The sequence below is a fragment of the Watersipora subatra genome, chromosome 9 (assembly GCF_963576615.1).
Source record: "Watersipora subatra chromosome 9, tzWatSuba1.1, whole genome shotgun sequence".
NCBI classification, from domain to species: Eukaryota; Metazoa; Bryozoa; class Gymnolaemata; order Cheilostomatida; family Watersiporidae; genus Watersipora; species Watersipora subatra.
Window position 1 is genome coordinate 54,436,297 of NC_088716.1, and position 21,873 is coordinate 54,458,169.

Here is a 21,873-nt window from a genome sequence, read left to right on the forward strand (position 1 = left end):
TTATAAATAGTTTGATGTTTTAGGCTGATAAGTGAACCTTGCCTTATAACAAACACTGTTTATATATGCTAAAACATTTTACTGGATTCATTCATGAGTTACTATCGAGTAGTTACCGTGACAGTCACGCATTGCTAAAACAGCGTGTAAAAAAAACACGGTACCCTATTTCACTATAGTTGTCTTTAAACATTTTTTCTCATGTAACCAACCCTCTAGGTTATATAAATATCATAGGAAACCTGACAATGACCTTAGTACAAACAATGTTGTCTGTTTTTGTTATCAATCTTACAATTTATTTAGATCAGGGTTTCTCGATTGGGGGTGCAAGAATCCATCATAAAGCCAAGGAATGTGTATTTGTTGGCACAACAGTTTGCCTATGTGAATCCTGATTTTCAGCTCTTCAATATATCAAAAAGAAATAATGTAACGCCATCCATCCTTCCATCCATCTTACTTACCCATAAGGAACCCTGTTTTGATCAGATAATAGCAGAGATGAGGCAGGAAAAAATCCCAAGATCATAAGTGAATTGCATTCACATGTTTTTGTGGTGAAAACATTAAACTCCTCTTAGAATGACCTTCCAATAACATATTGTTTTCATACATTTTGAAATACTATGTCTGTTTTTCATTATGTTTTAAGCCTTTTTTCTTTCATTCAAAACAAGGAGGTACATGATTGCCCTTGCCAGTCTTTGGAGGTTCAGAGATGAGAACGAATAGGAAACGCTTGTTTAGAAATTGTCATGGTCAAATCTTTGTAATGAAAATTTGCTCATTACACTTTTTGAACAAAGTTTGGCTTCTTTACACACCTTTTCCAAATGCAATGCAATGGCTAGTCTTGGCGTGTGTTATGCGTATTAGCGAAGCCTTACTAGTAGGCCTACACATCTGCTGCCAATAATAACAACTTCCAAGAAAGACTCTACGAAATAGGTAACCTGAATGCTTTAATAGATGAGCAACTATTAGGAATGTTCCCACCAACTCAGCTATTTTAAATCTTGGCATTGGCCGATCGGGCACAATCAATAAATCAATAGCAATAGACATTATAATCTTATTGATCTTTTCAAATTGCCACACCGGCTTATAAATGAATGAATAATGTTTGGGCCAGTTAAGGAAAGAGAAATCACTTTTAACAACCTAATCAACTTTCTACGATACTATAGGAAATATCTTATTCGCCAAAATTTACCTTGTTCCGTTTATGTGATTTTGCAGAACTTGTGGCATAAAAACGACAAGACTTTTTCAAATTCAACTTTATTCAGTGGTTATATGTATGTATAGCTATTCACATATAATCCTTGACAGTGGCAACACTCTAGATGTTTAGGCTGAACAAAAAGATCAATAAATCCACAATAAATAGTCAATGACGGTGCAAAGAATAGCATCCAACTTAAATACCCTGATGATCCTTCAGCTTCAGTTCATTCTGCCAACACGGAAGGTACTTCATCTTCGTAGCTAAGAGGAAAAAACAGTACAGATTCCTGCTAAAGATTACCAACAATATAAACAAGCAGCAAGATATTTTCTATTGATCAACCATGGTGTAGTGTGTACTTTGTAGAGAAACCTATAATATTAAAAATCAAATAAATATCACTATGCGGTACTAACGCATCACCCTTTTTCCAAAATAACAGAGCATAGACTTATTTAGATGAATGAAAACATGAACCAGTCTGCTTCAGCACACATAAAACCATCTTTTCATAAAAAACACAAATATACACAGCGAAAGAGAATGAATTGAAAAAAGTAAAAAAGCAAATCAGAGGGAAAGAAGACGATTTCTATTATTAAAAATCTTTCAAACTTGACAATCTGGTATTCCAACTTGACCATGTTATAAACATGCTGGCCTAATTTTCTAGCCGAGTTTGCTCTAATTTGTATTGCTGTTGGTATCGTCATAATTTCATAAGGAATTTAGCCAACATGATGAATTGCTATCCGATTAAGCCGAATGCTTAATCGGCTTTCAACCACAAAGAACTTCAGCTAACAGAATGATGTGTGTTTTTACATTGGTAATTAGTATTCAAAGGATAATATAACAGAAAAATATTTATCTGTGTATGTTGATTGATACAGTAGCATCTTGGCAGTTAATTCTCGAGAACAAACAATGCACACGGTAGTACAATGATCGCCAACTTGTTTACAATTTGAAAGGCATAATCTGTTTGTAAATGTATATATTACTTTATAAGTAATAATTTCCTTTCTAAAAGAAATGTTTCTCAAATTATGCCATAGAAGAATCACAAAAAAAATCTTATAGCACAAAAATGCGTAATAGCGGGTTAAAGCATTTAATTTCTAAACCCGATGTTGTGACCAGTGCACAAGAACCTCATTGGTAAAAATAACGTACTGATACTAAATTGAGATCACTAGGGGTTTGTCAGAATTGTTTTAAACCTAACCTAATGACCTAACAAGTGGCATTCTGACAGGACTATATTTGTTGACTTTCAAATTCAGCATGAGACAAAATTTCTGAATTTCGAAAATATTTGCAAAAATATTTCGCTTAACCGTAAAAGCGAGTTTTCTTTTGTGATTATTAAATCTACAGAAACCATCTTCAACAAATAGTTTTGCGTATAAAAGATTAACTGATCTTGGGGTTGGCCAGCCAAAGCTATTTTTGCAGCAGACACTTTCTTACAGAGCTCAGTAGAACTTGCGCAATCTTGCTAACAGCAGTTCCCAAGCTAACCAGCCGGCAGTAATCCAGACAAGCGCAAACAAACCCCAACCCAAAACAATTATTTAACAAAGCTTCTCTCTGGATATAAAGTGCATGAGGTTAAATTTTAATTTCTGTAATGCAACGAGATGAATTGTTTAGCTTGTAGATATTTTTACTAACAACCATGAAAACAAAGGCATTGTCGGAGTCAGTTGTGCCATCTGATGGGATATTTGACTTTCTGACAATACTGTTAATTGCATTATTTGAACACAATGGTGTCTCATAGCAAGACCGTCTCTGTTTATCTTTGTTATGAGACTAAACGTGAAAATACTTTGCTTTACAAAAGTTAGTCATTCTTTTAAGTAAAACTCGGTGAGACTGATGAGCATTAAGGTGCGCGCACACTAGAGCGAATGTGATACGAAAGTGAAGCGATGCGACAAAGCGGCAGCCGCAGGGGCGAGATTGTTACGTTTTCAGAGCATTCAAACATGTTTGATTCTGGATGCGACCTCTTGCATGCTATTAGCTGTTCTAAGGTCCTAGACCGCGAAAACTGCAATCGTGGTTGTATCAAACACTAGCGTATTAATAATAATAAATTGATTAATTAATAATAGTAGCGTGATCAGATCTGGAAGAGCAACTCATTGCGCTATTGAGAGAGAGGCCATGCCTCTATAATCAAAGACAAAAAATTATAAAAGAGAAGATATCAAGAGGAATAACTGGCAAGAAATCGCAAGAAAGTTGAAGCTAGCTGATAAGTAAATAAATTGTAATAATAATTAATATATTTCAATTCAAATTTAAATTAATGCAAATAACATCACTATATCACCATTCCTAATAACATCACTTTATTAATCAAAACCGTGTACTGTATTTGTTTTTTTCTGATGGACGCGAATGATATCGCACCAAGTGTGCATAGAGGTGACATTCGTTTGACGCCTCAACCGCTACAGCTTCGCTTAATTCGCTTTTAGTGTGCTCACACCACTAGAGGTCTGAAGAGTATATAGCCTACTTAAAAAGGGCCATCTGTAAGCGTTGAGACATTGTTACACTCATTGCTTTCCAGTGAGAAATCCAGCGAGGGGTTGAGCGGATGTACCAACAATGGCAGCATGACCAGTTAAAAGTGCAACGTTGAAGATCGGATGATCTATCTGATGTAGTCAACAAACGACCTCGAATGGAACCATACCCCTCAGCCTAAAGTGATAACCTTAAACCATAACTGTCACGTACAACTGTACAACTTTTGTTGTATTGACTAGGTAAATCAGACACGCTGATTCCGATTTTGTACTCCAAATAAAGATTGGTCGACTAACTTTCAGAGTAATGAAGGCTTTTTTACAGCGTTTTAATATCGGTCTCGAAAACAACACGATCGGCACAACAAGCTCCACCCATAAATACGTGACGTAACCTAGCATTTTAGGAACGGAAGTTAAGTAGGGATGTTTAGACCAATTTAGAATAATAGAGTTGGTTGTTTTAAAATCCATTATTATCTAAATTCAGCTTTAAAAATAATCTGTCTTTTCTGAAAGGTAGATAAGCTATTTAACATTGCATATTTAAAAATGAGCTCAAAAAAGCGCGATAACAACTCTAGCTTGTGATAAAACAGTGCTTTTTGAGCTCAATTTTCTCGGCGTTCAGCCTATTTAAACATCATGTAACAAGCTATGAGCAATGTTAAATAGTTTATGTACCTTTCATAAAAGACTGAGATTATTTTACCGGCTGGATTCAGATAACAATAGGTTTTAAGACCCCCATCTCTATTATTCTAAATTGGACTAAACATCTCTAACTTCCATTTCTGAAAAAGCTAGGTTTCGTCACATATTTATGGGCGGGGCTTGTAATGCCGACTGTAATGTTTTCGAGACGGATATTGAAACGCTTTAAAAAAGCCTTAATGACTTTGAAGGCTGGTGGACCAATCTTTATTATGAGTACAAAATCGGAATCAGCGTGTCTGATTTACCTAGAAAATACGATAAAAGTTGTAGGCCTACGTGACAGTTATGGTTTAAGGCCTTAGCTATCCAAGACCTTTGACATAAAGACAACTTTTTACATCCAATTTGACAGAAATAAGTACTGTAACATTAAGTGTTTCGGGAGGAACTGGACAGAATTGATTTTAAACACTCGGTATTCTGATATCAAACATTGCCAACGGTAACTAGGACAGCCAAGGATGAAGACTCAAGACCGATTGGCATAGAGAAATCTAATAATAACCACAGGTCAGAAAGCGATAATAGCCAAACTCGGAGCTCTTCTCTCAACTAACAATATTGAATAACCTACTCATGCCGGACAGGAAATGACTATTGTGAAGTTAACGCTTTGGAATTTGATAAATCCATTTTATATTTTCAATAATAACACAGTCAGCACAAAAATTCGGTTACATTAATTAGGCATAATTAGTCCACACGCAGAAGGCAAACCCCACATGAACACACACAAAAAACATGCACTTCTTAACACGTTTGATCGCTCTATATAAATATCAGCTTTGACTAGTTAGTCAAAGGGTGAAGTGTCAATTTCAAAGTTTTACTGCCAATGTAACTAAACAAACTGGTCGCAACAACAAAAGCTGTTCTTGGACACGGACTATATCACTTAATATTACTTGCTTTATCTTACAGAGGCTTACGATGGTTTATCAACTCTGCTCATAAATGATAACTGACACAGTAATTATTTAGTAATCAACTAAAAACAATAATAAGCTATATAGTATATAGTACGTAGCGCGGAGTATAATCCTGGGATTTAAGGTTTACCGGTGCTGGAAAGATTAGTCTAAAGAGACATATCCTGCTAACCTGTGCAATGTTGTATCACATAGATTTACAGTATACGCGTGAGTATGTTGAGACCTATTGTTTATATTAGATTCTTTAAGCTAAGGTTATGACTTATGATTGTACAAAATGGAATGCTTAATGCTGTAGGCAATGGGATGACAAACTACTTAAAATTTTTGATGATAAGCTGTACGTAACATTACAATAACAAGGCCAGTGTCTCTGTCACTACTCGACTGGGTGATGTGTAAGGAGTTGGAGTTAATCATTTTGGAGTTACAGCACTACATGATGGCATAACTTTAAATTAAGAAATCAAAAGGAAGCTAAAGATCTAGACTGAGGCGTACAAGTGATGTTTTAAAATTATAGAAGTTGTCTACCCAGTACTAATGTGATAAATTGTCTTCCCTTAATCATCTATAACAATCTGCTATAGCTAAGTCTATGAAAGTGACACTACTAGATAGATAACACTAAAAAGCACACATTTACATAGAGGCATGCTTTAAAAACCCTATGTGCAGTCAGCGAAATTGAAGATGACTTCACTTAGCAGTTACATATTTACCAAAGGGTCTTCTAAGAATTTAAACATTCTATAGTTCTCTTCACTTGTAGGACCTTGGCAGTGACAGCTTAATATTAGTGAATTATTTGAGTTCCTCCTGAATTGCTCAAATTGAAAGATTATTAGAATATTGGTTTAGACAAGTGATAAGCTATAGTAAATATGGTAAGAGTAATGCTATAGCCAGGAAGAAGTTGTTTGTGCTACACTCATAAAAACGCTCTCTGAGAGGCTAAATAAATTTGTCAATATAGTGATCAATATGCATATGGAGAACAGATTATGGCATATTATTATTTGGATTTTGCCAGATTTGAAACTGCCCTAGGAATGACTACATTGGCTGATTTCATAAGAATAAAGTAGACAGACTGATTTTTACACAAGACTGATTGAATTACACAGACTGATTTTTTTTCAAATTGCAGGGATTTTCATCTATGTGAGGCACAGCCCGCTCACAGCCTGCCAACTAAGCTCCGCACCTTGATTAGCCAAGCTATTATGTATGTGTAGCTTCCATAAATGATTTTTAACTGTTTTTTAGTAACTGTTTTACCTGATAAAAAAATTCGATTTAACAGATACAGACGCCAATGTGTTGAACGAGAGGCCCCAACCCTTGGTTTAAAAAGTTGCTAAGAGTCTTGCACTTGATTGGATAAATCCGCCGGTTATGTTTGAGATATAGTCTGCTGATGCAATCACTCTTTTTGAGACTTGACAAAACAGATAGTAATGACAAGATATAGTCTCAAATACGTAACTTAAATAGTTAGTATACTGCCAGTACCAGTTTTATTAGTAATAGTAATATTAAAAATAGTAATTTAATACAGAGGATCATGAATGCTGTTTTAGCAAGGACGACCTGTGACGCCACTAAAACATTCGTATAATACCTCTGGATAAATAAGCATCGGCTGGTGTAATCAGCCGTTATGTATACATATAAGAAACCATCTTAGTATTTGCTAAACATAGGCACCTGAAAACAGCAATATGTGTAGCCACTCGACAAATTAGCCGGTGAGAAGTTTTCACGACAAACTAAACCAGCTGTAAATGCACAACTTAAACACTAGGATGTCGCCAGTCTCAGTGTTATTGAGAAATAGAAATTTAATACAAGTCCTCATGAGTGACATTTCAGCCTTTACGACCTGTGTAGCCACTAAAACATTTGCAGGATGCCTCTTTCTAAACAAGCATCGGCTGGTGATGTCAGATAAAAAACCCTTTTGGATTTGCTGAAAAGCACATGATACCAGATATAGAAAAATATACAAAAACCAAACGGCATTCAAACATGTTGTCTGCGCAAGCTGAAAGTCATTTACAATGTCCAAAAATTGTAGTAAACAAAAGAACCCTGGGCCATAAAATGATTACAACTTGTTTTCATCAGTTCATTTATTTTATTGACAGGAGGAATGAAGACAGCTTCATCACAAGGTATGAATTGTCTGGCATGCCTGCGCTACCTACGAAAATAAATATAAAAAGTTAATGCAGAATTCCAGCGCGTGATTAACGCAGAAGCTTTCGCTACCTGGTCAAGCGAAAAGACCACAAACAAGTATGATTTATAATGGTACAAGAATTCTTCAGATGTTATCAACAGAGAAGCGTCGAAAACCACACGACCACTGTCCTGAGCTCAGATGTGACCTTGTCATTGCTTTCTCTACATTTTAAATCTCAGTTCTCTCGACAAAATCAACTTTCCCTGCTCCTCTATTCTGTATTGGAAAATGGACCAAGCCTGATACAATGGATCCCGCCATACAACATGAATTTGTTCAGATATTGGGACCATAAGGCGAAAATGTCGTATATAGAGGGGTATAGGAACCCATTGTAAACACCCCGGCTAAAAAACATCAAAAGTTTTATATATGTACGGTAGTGTACCCTAGGACACTTATATTTCGCTAGTATTTAGTTTCGTGAGTAGCACACAGAGTAAAATTTCGATGCAACTTAATTTCGCGGCTCTGATGAGTGCGAAAATATAGTGGTGTGAAAATAAATGCAGTGGAAAAAACATTACATTCCTCAGGTCCAGTTCACTAATAAGAAAAAAATTCAATTTGGGAATAGTTCGTATTTGTAAACCACAGGTTGAAATGTGTGGGTGAGATCGACAATTCAATTTGATCACTTGCTGCCATTTGTTTCTTGACTATCAATGACGTCTAGGTCCCTCCCGCCGTGACTTTCACACTCGAATCCCAAGAAAAAGAAAATAGATAGGTAACAACCAACTTCACAACCAAAACTGTATAACCCTTACGCTGCCATAAACGCATTTAAGCGTTTTCTAGGGGCTACTGACATAAACGCATTTTCTGACTTTCTCAGCAATTGTCTGGTAACCTGATTTTATTATTTGTTGACCACATAACCCACGGTCTTTAAGTGTTTTATGAAATTGACTGTGTTGTCCTAAGATTTCTCTATAAAATCAGCCTAAAACAACGAAGCAATTTTAAACTTTTGTTTGAGAATTTCTAATCTAAAAACGAACATTTTTCTGCGAGTTCATTAACTACCCCGCGAGTCATAAAACAGGTAATTAGTTGTTGATGACATAATAGCCAGTTTAGATTTTCGTGATTATGCAGATAATTAAAGTAGAACTTGAAAAATACTGTATACATATCATGAAGCAATATCGGCAATTTCGGTAAAATGGCTGGCACTAGGCCGGTAACGAATTTGTACATGATTGGCAGTGAAAGAGATAATGTGGTTGGACCTGATGAGGGTTGATATTGTTTTTGGATGGTAATAAAATTCATCACTGCAATAATTATTCTTCAATTTTATGACTTAACCTACCAGACTTTCATCCTCATCAGTTACAAATTCGGTGACTAAACTGATATTGCTTTGCCATGCTGCTCAGTTGGTGTATTAGCTATAATGAGTTTACCAGAAATTTCCCATTTATCCTAACCACAGACGAAAGTTGCCTGCATATCTAATATTACGATTTTATTGTGGATATCAATGAACAAAGCTATTTAACTTCGCGTTTTCGCTCGTTCGTTATGATAGTTTAGTTTCGCTCATTAAATTTTCGCGAGAGGATTACACCGCGAAAACGCGAAAGTTAGATGCCGCGAATACATAAGTGTCCTAGGGTATGTATTAAAAATTAGTAACGAAATAGTATATTAACATTAGTAACTATAGGTACTTACAGTAACTATAGTTACCTATTCAGTGGTTATGATTTGCAATAAAATGTAACATTACTATGTATGTCATTTTCTTACTTCTACCTTTAACATCATTATCAAACTTAGGACCCGTGGCTAATGAATTAAAGTTGTAGAATTATACATAATGAATTAAAGTTTATAGAAAATATTATATTAAACAATAAAATGCACATTAAATTTGATATCAATTCACCCACACCAGGTCAACCTTTTTTGAAACACGAAAAATGCTGAACAGAGAGCATTGTATCTCTTTCAGGCGTTGTGGAAGGGATTTTGGCGTATAGCATATCAGCATCTTCATGACTAAGACATATGCAGCAAACCGACAACCAAATTTGAATGTCAAGAGACAATTTGTTGGTGTCGTATAGCAAAGAAAATGCGTTAATGAGGCAAAACAACCATAAGACAGGAACGCCATCACATGCGGGTCCACCGCATATCCTTTAAGAATAAACTATAAAAACAATGAATAAACTTGAAACAATGAAAGTAAACACATAATTTTAACATTGTTTTATATGATTGGTAATGCATCATACTATGTTAATTGAACGAGAAAACAAAATTTTAGCAGATATTTCTACTAGTTTGGCAAGTTCAAAGTTGAAAATATATTTTGGTGCATTCACTTCGGACCATCATTGAATCCTAATAAAGCCGCTTCCGGTAAAGATTTCTTTACTTATTTGTTAGTAATTCAATAATAAATATTTATAACAAATATAGTTATTTTATAATATAAATTAATAAATATATTAAGTCAAAAATGTAGTACTGTACATTAGTACAAAGAAATTATTTGATATGAACGGGTGACAATGAGACTCAGGCTGAGTTGCATAGGCTACATTTGATGTTAATCTGATTTACTTGAATTAACTTGGTTAACTGAGTGAAAGTTAGTAAGCGAATTTAAATTTTCTGTTCGGTCTGAATTGTCAGAAATGCTCTAATTGTTCATAAAATATATGACTAATATTATCATAAAATTTGGATTCCATTATAATTTATGATTCATGCTACCATAACTAATAGAGGCTTTACAGATCACTTGAAGCGATTAGCCCGCATGATTATATTTGTAGCAGTTGCGTTGTTTTGTAACGTTGTTTCATCAAAAGAAAACCTAATTTTTACAATCTAATTATATAATAATAAATTGCAGATTTAAATTAGGCCTCGGATTGTTATTGTTTGTGTTGGCATTTATTTTTTCCTCTATACTTTTAGAAATCATCCCATGCAAGTATACAAACCATGTCGCTAATATTCACAGGAGCTTTCCAGGACACAAGTTCATCCAGTGCTCTCAAGAACCAATTGATCCGTGAGTGATGAAAAAATATATTATTTATACCTAATGTTGGCATGAAAGCTGTGTGTTGAATCTAATAATATATTCAGAAATATCAAAGCACAGGGAGATGTGTAATATAATATTTTATATATCACTTAGAATGCCTTTGGTTTGTGATATAAGAATATGTAGTCATTTTTTGCATAATAGTAAACAGAAATTGTACAAATGGTTAAATATTCTGCAGCTGGTTGACATTTGAATAAACAAAAACTTTGCTGATTTATAATATCTTGAAAAATAACAACGAATAATTTGATGTTTACAGAGAAATGGAAAGAAAGGTGAAATGGTTAATTCCACGAAGTGCAGGGCACAAAGTCCTTTGTGATGCGTTAGGACAAGCGAGATTGCTAAACATATTGCATCTGTTGAACCATGGTCAACAAAAGTGTGCTTTAGAAAACCTCCACAGCCTCATCAGAAAACCTCCACAGCCTGTGCAACTTTCTGAAATTACTATGATGGTGTAATATACAAATATTTGAATTGCAGGACAGAGCAGCTCTTTCAAACAATCTTATAAAACCAGACGGTAACACAGCGAAAGAAATGCATAGGTCAAGATTTACATAAGAGTTAAACTCAATCCTAGTTTTATGTGAGATATTTTTTGATAAAACTAATATAACAGGCTATTCAAATTATAAATATTATGCAGTTCTTTGTATAACACGATTTAGATTTATGTAACGTAAGCTGTTAAATGTGGTGTTTTTATGTCATGGCGCAAGTCAAATGATTGAAATATAATTATTTCTCAAACCATGCATTCACTTATTCACTGTACAAGTCATGAAGATCAACTAAGTAACATTGCTGTCAGATTCAGTTAAAAGATTTATAAAAACCATATTTTGCTCAACTCAACTGAACTTACATTAATTTCTTTCATCCATAATAAAAAGCTCCACTTCATCTGCATCGTTCTGATCTTCATCTTCCGATTCCACATTTTTGAAGCCTACATAACTCCAATTTCGATCAGGCCACATTGTGCGAATGTAGGCAACAACGCATGAAGGAATAACTTTCTGGTTTCTTCTCCCAAGGTACCCGTAGACGAAATCTATATAGTTTCTATAAGCATGGTGTCTGTAGTTTAAATTAGTCATGTTAGTACATAGAAGAGCATCCCCTCTGAAGCCAAGATACCTTTGATGCTTGAACCATGAGAGTTGTATGGCAACTTTCCCCAATATTTGATGAATTAGTAAATTAGACTGCAGGATGCAGCTATTTATACCAGGAATATACTGATCATCCTAAAAGTTTGTATTAGCCAAATTTTCAGTGTAGCAACATACTTTTTCAATAGCTGTCGGCAAATCAGAACAATTGCCACACCTGCAAAATTTATCTGGAGTTGGTAAGACGTCAGTGGAGGTAGTTGTAGGCGAAGTAATTGTAGTTGAAGCAGTGGTAGTAATAGTAGCATGAACTGATGAAGCTGTTGAACATGATGATGATGAATCTGACTGTCTGTTTCGCTTGCGCTCATGAACTATTCACCTCTGATAAATATATCAGTGGTGAATAGTTCACCACTGATATATTTATATCTTTGCCCACCTTCAACTTCGTCATCAATTGGGTAGCTTTTATAAGGAGTGGTTGTTTTAGCTGTGAGTCTTTTAGCCATTGTATTGTGAACGTAATAGAACAGCGACAGAAATAAATTAAAGTTGAAATATTTTAGTGATACGTGTATTAGCAACGACGGTCAAAGACGTGTTTTAAATGTGCACTTGTTTCCGGATTGTCGCAATTGCGAGAGACGTGCGATGTCCCTCACATTAGATCACGATTCAAGACAAACGCTACGTGTCTCGTGATTGGATGAATGATTATGATTCAGTGTTCCCAGTGGCGAGTCCGTTTCACACTTATTTTCGCAATGGCGTTATCTATCCGATTTTTGCAAAATATGCGATTGAAAAAATACTTTGTACTCAGTTATATATGAATGCACGGGCATTTTTTGTTTTTAAAATGTTATTCTGAGTATTTATCTGCTGTAAGAAATAATTTATATTTTGCTAAACGTAGTAAATTACACAAAACAAATAAGGTAAATGTTGGCCTTCATCACTAAGTTGTGTTTACTTTCCCTTTAACATTTATAAAACACAATTTAAATTACCTGCCGACACCACTAATGCAATTGTTAAATTTCAACTTGAATAAAGCTGCCAGAAACCAATAGGATTGAGTTTCATACCATGTACATAAAAAGAATTTCAATTGGATAACCCGGTGTTATGGACTTCGCTTAAATATGATTACAGTTTCAGGGAGACAATAAAACACTTAGCTACTATCTTAACAAAGAGCAGGTGGGTGTCAACTCACAACTTATGTGTGTTCAATAATTGATTAGGTTTGCCTGATTACCAAGCATTACTCCCACTTGCCAACCGACTGGGTATAGTGAATCAGAAGGGGTATATCAGGCAGTATACCAGTCACAATGTACCAGGCACAGTGTACAAAGTGTAATGTACCAGACATGTGTACAAGGTGTAGTGCACCATGCATAGTATGCCAGGCATGTGTACCAGTCACAGTGTACCAAGGGTAGTGTGCAAGGTGTAGTGCACCATGCATAGTATGCCAGGCATGTGTACCAGTCACAGTGTACCAAGGGTAGTGTACAAGGTGTAGTGCACATGCATAGTATGCCAGGCATGTGTACCAGTCACAGTGTACCAAGGGTAGTGTGCAAGGTGTAGTGCACCATGCATAGTATGCCAGGCATGTGTACCAGTCACAGTGTACCAAGGGTAGTGTACAAGGTGTAGTGCACATGCATAGTATGCCAGGCATGTGTACCAGTCACAGTGTACCAAGGGTAGTGTGCAAGGTGTAGTGCACATGCATAGTATGCCAGTAATAGTGTATATCAGTTTAACAAAAAAGTATTAACTTTTTATTTTTAAAACATGATTGAAATTTGCCTTCCTTATCCTGCGCATTATGAGATGATGTATTCAAATGCTGCCGACGTAACTATGTCTCACCGCTGCTTACCCAACTTTGCATACAAGCCTGTAGAGCTAAGTATTGACAAAAATAAGCTTTTTTCTTATTTCTAAAGCGAAAAAATTGTATATTTTGTTATATTTAGACAAGTTTGACAGAAAAAAATATTTAAATAACAATAAACCATGCTGACTTTGGAGCTACTGCATTCTTTATTGTAAGAGCTATGTTCATCTGTCCAACGTCACGTTAAGAGGGTTAGCGAAAAAGAATAGCATTGCATGGGAATCGAACCCAGATTTTTGGATTTCCAGCCAAGCATGCTACCAACTGCTCAACTCAATAACCTTGCGATTGGTATAATACTGTTTGTATTGCTAGACAGCAGCCTGCAAGTCTCAAATTACTTTGAGGTCAGCATACTGCACAAACATTCTTATAACAATACACTAGTAGAAACTATACCTGCCAACTCTTGCCAACATCTAGGAAAGTACCACAAACTTGGAAAGTAACATAAATTAAGCTGACGAGAATCAAAACAGCCTGAATGAGCTGTCCTTGCCCCTCTCGCAGACCTCTAAACTCACATTCCATGCATATTCTATCCCATCTCAATTGGTATTGAAACACAAATTTGATATATAGATCGCATGTGTGAGTCGCTAATTCATTCAATCACTAACCAATTTGTCAAAAAGCGCCACGTTTGACATGTAATAGCAAAATCAATTTCACCTGCTGAAATTCCTTATAATATGTTTGTGGCTGAAGTTAGACAAGATATCGCATGCTGGTAATGGGTTACAAATACCTTAAATAGCACGCTCAACCAGAAATAGTCTGCGAGAGGAGTCCCAACCGTCTCAGCGTGCCAGCATCGCTAATCTTCCTGTGATGCTATCAGACGCCTTGACGACAATGCAAGCATTGATAACGAAATTTTCGTCGTCTCTGCTCCAGGATACGTCTTCTATCTATACAAATGATTCAAGCACAGCTGAGCAACCTATATTAAATGTTGATATCCAAATCTTCCTTTAAATGTGCAAGCGGCTAGACATGTGTATAGAAAAGCTAGTCATACTACATGAGATAAGCCATAATGATTTTAGTGGGCACCTTCAGGTCGACATCCTGGAAATTTCGTCTCGCCCTCTTTTCAAAAAAATTTGTAAAATCGTCAGCGGTCATATTTTCCGGATACTTTTTCGACCTAGGTGACCTGAATATAGCAAGTGACCTGCCATCTGTATCGAGTACACGAAGGAATATTGGCCAACTACTAGCTGTAGCTAGACATGTTGGCGGCCATTTTTGCTCATGGAGCTGATCCGCTGTAACATATAATGTATAAGAGTTCTACATTTTAATTGAATAATATAAAATAATGTGACAAGCTACATTTATGAAACACTAAAAACTGAATAATGATAAAAGGGAAATAGGATTTTTAGGATTAAATAGAAATAATACACAGTAAAAACAGAACCCTTCAATTGCTACTAAATGTACAATCAAACATTCACTTAGAATTGTTTCTACATGTGAACCTATTGACACGCGATGGTCACTTTGAGCATATAATTGTTTCAAATAATTGTTCTATGATTTATAGCTGTATGATCTATGGCTATATGATCTACGGCTCTATGATCTACGGCTTCATGATCTATGGCTCTATGATCTATGGCTTTATGATCTATGGCCTACAGCTTTATGATCTATGGCCTATGGCTCTATAGTCTATGACTCTATGATCTATGACTCTATGATCTATGGCTCTATGATCTATGGCTCTATGATCTATGGCTCTATGACCTACGACTATATGATCTATGGCTCTATGATCTTGGCTGGACACGCCTGAGTCTTGTGGCAAGGGAACCTCAATGACTGTAGATATGCCCAGCTGTTGACAGCAAGTTGAAGCTGGTTGTTATTCTTTCCCCACCAGCAGCCTTTTTGGAGAATTGAACCCCGACCTGTTGCCTGCCAGCCAGGCATTCTAGACAGCGAGGCAAATAACCAGTCCAGTGAACCTGGACAATGCTGTGCCAGCTAACATCACCCCTACGTCATCGTTCGGGTCTCATAAATCAATTCCCGATAAAAACCACTTTAATAATCATTACTTTATGAATTTACATTTTATACATAGTTCAAGTTTAAAATTTAGCTTTTTACAAACATTTATAAAATTCATTTGCTTAACGCTCCAGGTAACTAGTTTAAATATTTATCATTGATTTTGGAATATGGAATGAGTTGAACAAAATAAAACATATCCTTGTAAAACAGTCAATCCAACATGCAGTGGTGAAATAAGCTGTACCATTTGTTGGAATACTAAAATTCTCATTTACAACATATCTCAAGTCAAATACATGTATATAACTTATATATCAGATATTTGTTTCTATTTGCTTATTTTAAGCCATATGCGTGTATATTACTTCAAATAAGCAAATAGAAATGTAAGTGGTGTAAGCATATCTGTACAGATTGTTCTCTTCAACCATTGAAAGCATGAAATGTTCAGAATTTAACCTACATTATCATTCAAAAACATAATTTTACAACTGATTGGCTTCCATATTTGAAATCAGAACAAAATAAGGATAAATTTAATATATAATTTATGGCTATTTACTAAATTCACGAGTAACAATGTTGTAAATGAGAATATTAGTTTTCAAACAAGGGGACTAGTTTATTTCGCACATCCCTCTATCCGTACATGTATACATGACTGTACGACAGTTTTAACATTCGAATCTAATATTGGAACATATTAAGTTTTATGTAAAGGTTTGACTGTATGACGAGACCCTTAGCACAAACCTGCAACCTTAAATAGAATGTACATGTCAGCGGATAAGTAAAGCCTAAAGGATGCGGCTGCAATAGAAACATTAACTGATCGGTTAAGGCTATGTTCATATATATGTTAACATATATATGCTTATGTATGTATATGTAACATATATGTATATATATATGTTAACATATGTTAACATATGCTAACATATATATATATATATATATATAACATATGTTCATGCTGGTAAGAACTGATTACCTTCAGAGTATAACTGTTTGTTAGAATAGATGCAGTCCCAGGCTTGTTGCGTTACATATGGGGCAAGAACATGAATGATCACACAGGCTGCCTTTACCGCTTCGAGCGCTGCCATCACCGAGCACTGCCTCATCAGCACAAGAGGCTAAAGTGATAGGCTATATTTAAACAATCAATTTGCCACGTCAAAACAAATTTTATGTTACACAAAATATTAACTAGTGACACGAAGACTTATAGTTAGATTACTTATAGACTTATAGACACAATAGATTCATGGAGAGTTGTCCTATTAGGAGTGTTAGTGTGCGACATGAGAAGGTAAACCTAACTAGACATTACTCCTGATAAAATTACCTAGTATCTGATGGGATGTGAGGACATCCTGCGCAAACTGATAAGAATATATATTTTGTAATGACAGAACTGAGAGAGTTTATTCATGCAGTAAACCAGCATGCGGCAGAAAAACTAGCGGCCTACATTTAGCAAGTAGCTACTAAGTAACCTACTTTGTATGTTTTTAAATATGTCATGCTTAACTAGTAAAATATTAAGTTTTTATACTGCCACGGCGTAGCGACACACCCCCAGATGTCGGTGAAATGCCATCCTGGAAACAGCTGCGTCGCTATAAATCTTTTTGTGATTCAGTGTTGGTGTTTGAAAGCGAACAACTGTGCGATGCGCCGTCTTTGTGCCAAGGAAAAGACTTTAGCGACCAATGAGTCACCTAGTGACTAACGCGCCACCTAGCGACCAGCGCGACACCAAGCGACTAATGCATCACTTAACGACCATCACACCACCTAGCGACAAATGCGTTACCTAGCGGCTGATGTATCACCTAGTAACTAACGCGTTACCCTTGTGTGTGACCAAAGGTCTTGCGTTCTTGTTGCTTCATATGCGGACATACGCCTTGAAATAATGCGTCGCCCAGCTATCACTCTACTATAGTACTCTGTGGAAACATGATCTGCTTGTCAGTCTAGCGTAGCACTTCGGTACTGGCACGCTGGTGTCGCTACACTTGCGCTGAATGGAAACTTGGTTAATATATCTGAAGCAGGTTCCTGTGCAAAACTAAATATCAAAACGAGGAACAACTGCATACAATTGCGAATATTCTGAAGAAAATCTCTGTACAACGAAAAATAATCATGACACACACATCTATATATATATTTCTCAAAGTATGTGTGTATGTGGATCTGTCATTCCGGTTATAGCGCACGCTAATTATTTTACCAATGCAACCACGCGCTACGATGCCCCTGTTAAGAAATATTTTTTGTAAGGTTCGATTACTATATCTGGCGTCAAGGCCAATTCTTTGTATCTTCGTAGTAAAAGTTTTGATGGATAGCTTCTAGTGGACAGTAACCTTTTTTTTATACACACTCACTTTTATACAATAATTTTTATTATCAATTCTACATATTCAGGATTTTGATTTTGTTTTCTCAGTTCACATTAATTGCATTATTACTAAATCATCTTTTCTTGTAATCGTAGAAAAAAACCGACTTAGTTTTGCTATTACTTGCTAATTATTTCACATTTACATCTAAACCTTTTATAGTCATTTTATTTTTTTCAATTTATTGGACCTGCACGAATTGAAAACCTTGACAGTTGTTTTTAGTTTCTCTCTTAGTTTATTTCAATTACACGAAATTATTTTCTCATGATATGTAGTATCAAAGTTGGAATGACGAATGTTGTAACATGTTAAACACAAATCAATTTTTTGACCAGACTTTTTTACTACCGGGGCAACGCCGGGTAGCACAGCTAGTACAGGCATAAAGAATCTGGTCTTAACAATTCTACACATGCAAGTTACTATAAGCAAATGCTCCATTATGCCAAACCAAACCCATGAGAACCAGAATATCTAATTGAAGAGCAAAACAAGCGGTACCATCAACTTGCTTCTAGAGATGCAATGTTGAACTATCTGCCATTGCGAATGTCAACCACTGCGACACTGAATAGATGTAACATTTAACATTACCCCTGCAAGCCTCAATGTCTGCTTGGTATAATATACAGCTGCAGCAGGTGTCCATAGGTAATCCAGTACACCAAGCATGTTTCTTTTGTAATGTGACATGATTGATCTTAGCTCTTCATCTTTTTTAGTTGCCGACTCAGGTAGGGATCTATGTTCATGTCTAATAAACTCGGCAAAGGCTAGCAGAGAGCCAAGCCACTGTTTGGTCTCTGTAGACCTCTCTACTATAAGTAAAAATAACAATGAGTAATCAAACAACTGCTTCAAAAAATAACAAGTCGATTAGGACTGTGGAAAATAGAGTTGATAATCTCATCATGCCTTCGATTTTTTCACAATTCTATCTTTACACTTGACAATATTTTAAAATTTAAGAATACATAGTAAATGAGCCTCTGCAGAACTTTGAACAGATACATGTAACCACTAAAATAGACGAAACAATATAAGAATATTTTCCTTAAAGGTTGACTTGCAACAAAATTCACATTACCGTTAATCGGTATCAAACGGTTTACCATGTCTTACTCTGTTGTGTTGTAGGTGCAAAGTATGTGGAAATGTGATTACAAGCTCTTAAAAGCTCAAAAACGGACAGTTAATCACAGCCATCACGAAGACACCGTATGTTGGAATCAATTTATTTCGATGACGTACTCAACTCGACATAGTTATTGTTTTTACACGTGATGTTATCACGTGAATTGAAAAACCAATAAAAGGCTCAATATAAAACGTTTCGTAGCACTAGTTTATGACAAACACTTCGGGTTCTCTCGGCAAACCCATATTAAATATAGATGCTTGCTAATTTACAGTTTCGTTTCGGCTTGGTCTAATCATCTAGTCGTTATCTGATCATGTGACCCATACCTCCTGCCAAATGGCGCCAACAATTTCTGCAGCATTTTTTGACTATCACAGGTGACCAACAGACTCATCATGTTCATCAGAGAATGATATGCACTCCGTCGAGCTAAGGTTAAAAAATTAAACTAATTTTTAGACTAGGTTTTGAAATATCAGTGCTCAAATAAAAAGCATTAAAATGATGATAAAAAGACTCGTAAGGACAATAGACATGGTTTTAGCGAATGCATCAAGTATATTTGTGAAAATATTTCGACGAATGAGGTTGCATGAAAGTGTAAACAGAATCACCTGGTGTTTAACAACGACCCATTTGAGCCATTCTGGAGAGAGATTTCAACCTATGGCGTTTTCGTGGTGGCTGCGATTAACTGTTCATTTTTAAGCTTTCAAGAGCTTGAAATCACATTTCTACATATTTTGCATCTACAACACGTCAGAGTAAAGCATGGTGAACTCTTTGTTACCAAATAGCTGGAATGTGAATTTTGTTGCAAGTCAACCTTTAAATCAGCTAGTATTGTTATCATTAACAAAATCATTTTTGTAAAACAATTTGCCAAATCTGGCATTGCACTGGCAATCATAAATAAATGCCAGTTAATACAAAAACTTCTAAAAACTAAAACAAGTTAACTAAAAAGTTGATAATTTATATCAGAGGCCTAAGATCCAGCTACCAAAACTGCAGAACTTTTTTGACATCACTGAAGAAAAATGAAAATATTTCTAACTTATCATGAAAATCCTTTAGCTAGTTTCTTCTAGGTTAAGCTGTAATTTGATTGGAGTAAGCTTCAAATCTTGATACTTGCTTACACTGTGTATTTATAACGTAATGCATTTAGGTACACACTTGAATTCCAAAAAAGAATCTTCATTGTACAATATGGAAATAAATTCTATTTCAATAATAGCTTTTAGCAAGCTTTTAATATACTGACAGAACTCTTCAATAGTGAAGTAGAATGGTTTGTTGTATTGCTGGGTGTATTGAGTGAGAAGATGAATCCTGAGCAAGTCTATCCCATAGGAATATCTATCATGGGAGGATAGATGACTTTGAATGTCCTCAACAAAAATACAATTGTTTAGATCTTCTCTCATTGGTTGCCACGAAATTTCTACCACTCGGTTTGATGTTGCAACTACATAATGACGCCTAAAAGATCCCTGCCTGTCTCCAAACTGATTTAATGTTAATAAACTCATCAGACCTGTTGAATAGAAATCGCATAATCCTGGAGCTGCTTGCAGCACTAAATCTTTTGAAAAAACATACTGGTCTGTGCCGACTATTCTGTTTGTTTTAACCAAGGTTTCACCAACTACCCCAAACTGCTTATGATTATCCATGGCATATATTTTTCGATCAAGCAATTTATTTGCCTGAGAAATACTGTCATCCATCCATTGCTGACGTACTTGGCCTACGTGGCTCAACGAACAATAGCATCTATAAGTCTCCAAAACCTTTATAGTGTCGAGTAACATCCTTTTATAGTTCATTTTAAACATGTGAAGCACAGCTAAATGTCATGCGAGAACCTGTAACAAAGAAAGAGATGGTATAAGACTCCGATTCGCCCTATAGCAATAGAGTCTAGTACCAAAACAGGTAAACAAAAACGTGCTAAAAGATTAATTGTAATAAACTGTACAAGCCCACTAAATTTTGAATTCAGTTGTACGATAACAGCTCAATAGGCTACACATTTCTTACTATAGCAAACCAGTACATTTTAGTGGATGATACTCGCGGTAAGCACTCAAAATAATACTGCAACAAAACTCTTTTTATTTTGAAAAATATAAATTCTTACAAGATTTCAGTTATGACCTGTCAAAAAATAATTCAAGCAGATTTAAAAAATCGGTTTGTTTACAACGAACTGTTGAAAAGTAGAAAGGCGGCAATACAAAGAAGGGGTATAAAATGGAATCGTGATAAACTCGCAAAGCCGTCGCTTCACTACATCATATGTACTGTATTACCGTACGTATTTGTGCAAGCGTTCACTGTGTAGCTCGAGACTTGCTAAGGGCTCGGAGTTGGTCTACCTAGAGCTACAAGAGAATGCGAAGAAATTGCCGAGAAATATTGCGCACAGACTAAGGGAACAACTGCAGACGATCGACAATGCCCTCTTAGAGCTAGAGCTGTATTCACACGAGAGC

At 35.7% G+C, this 21,873-nt stretch overlaps 1 protein-coding gene across 2 annotated transcripts; it reads right to left on the reverse strand.

The window, feature by feature from the left end:
• Positions 1–1,304: 1,304 nt before the first annotated feature.
• Positions 1,305–21,588, reverse strand: LOC137404456 (uncharacterized). Of its 2 annotated transcripts, none has more exons than XM_068090669.1 (7): positions 21,519–21,588; positions 21,121–21,243; positions 18,826–19,049; positions 16,806–16,950; positions 14,846–15,060; positions 14,538–14,700; positions 1,305–1,491 (listed from the first exon to the last, which is right to left on the reverse strand). In XM_068090669.1, exons 2-6 carry the CDS (start codon positions 21,149–21,151, stop codon positions 14,590–14,592), a joined length of 726 nt encoding a protein of 241 aa, XP_067946770.1. In that variant the 5' UTR covers positions 21,152–21,243; positions 21,519–21,588; the 3' UTR covers positions 1,305–1,491; positions 14,538–14,589. The 2 variants fall into 2 exon arrangements, with proteins under 2 accessions (XP_067946770.1, XP_067946769.1); XM_068090668.1 differs by having other exon boundaries at positions 20,640–21,243.
• Between the last annotated feature and the right edge of the window lie 285 nt (positions 21,589–21,873).

Bases quoted from the DNA above. Each gene is read 5' to 3' on its own strand.
- LOC137404456 (XM_068090668.1), bottom strand. From the start codon at position 21,213: ATGTTTAAAATGAACTATAAAAGGATGTTACTCGACACTATAAAGGTT. The intron at 19,050-20,639 runs GTCAGTATATTA...TTTTACTTATAG, and splicing joins CTTCACTATTGAAGAGTTCT to TAGAGAGGTCTACAGAGACC. The intron at 15,061-16,805 runs GTAATCAGTTCT...TATATGTTACAG, and splicing joins CAAACAGTTATACTCTGAAG to CGGATCAGCTCCATGAGCAA.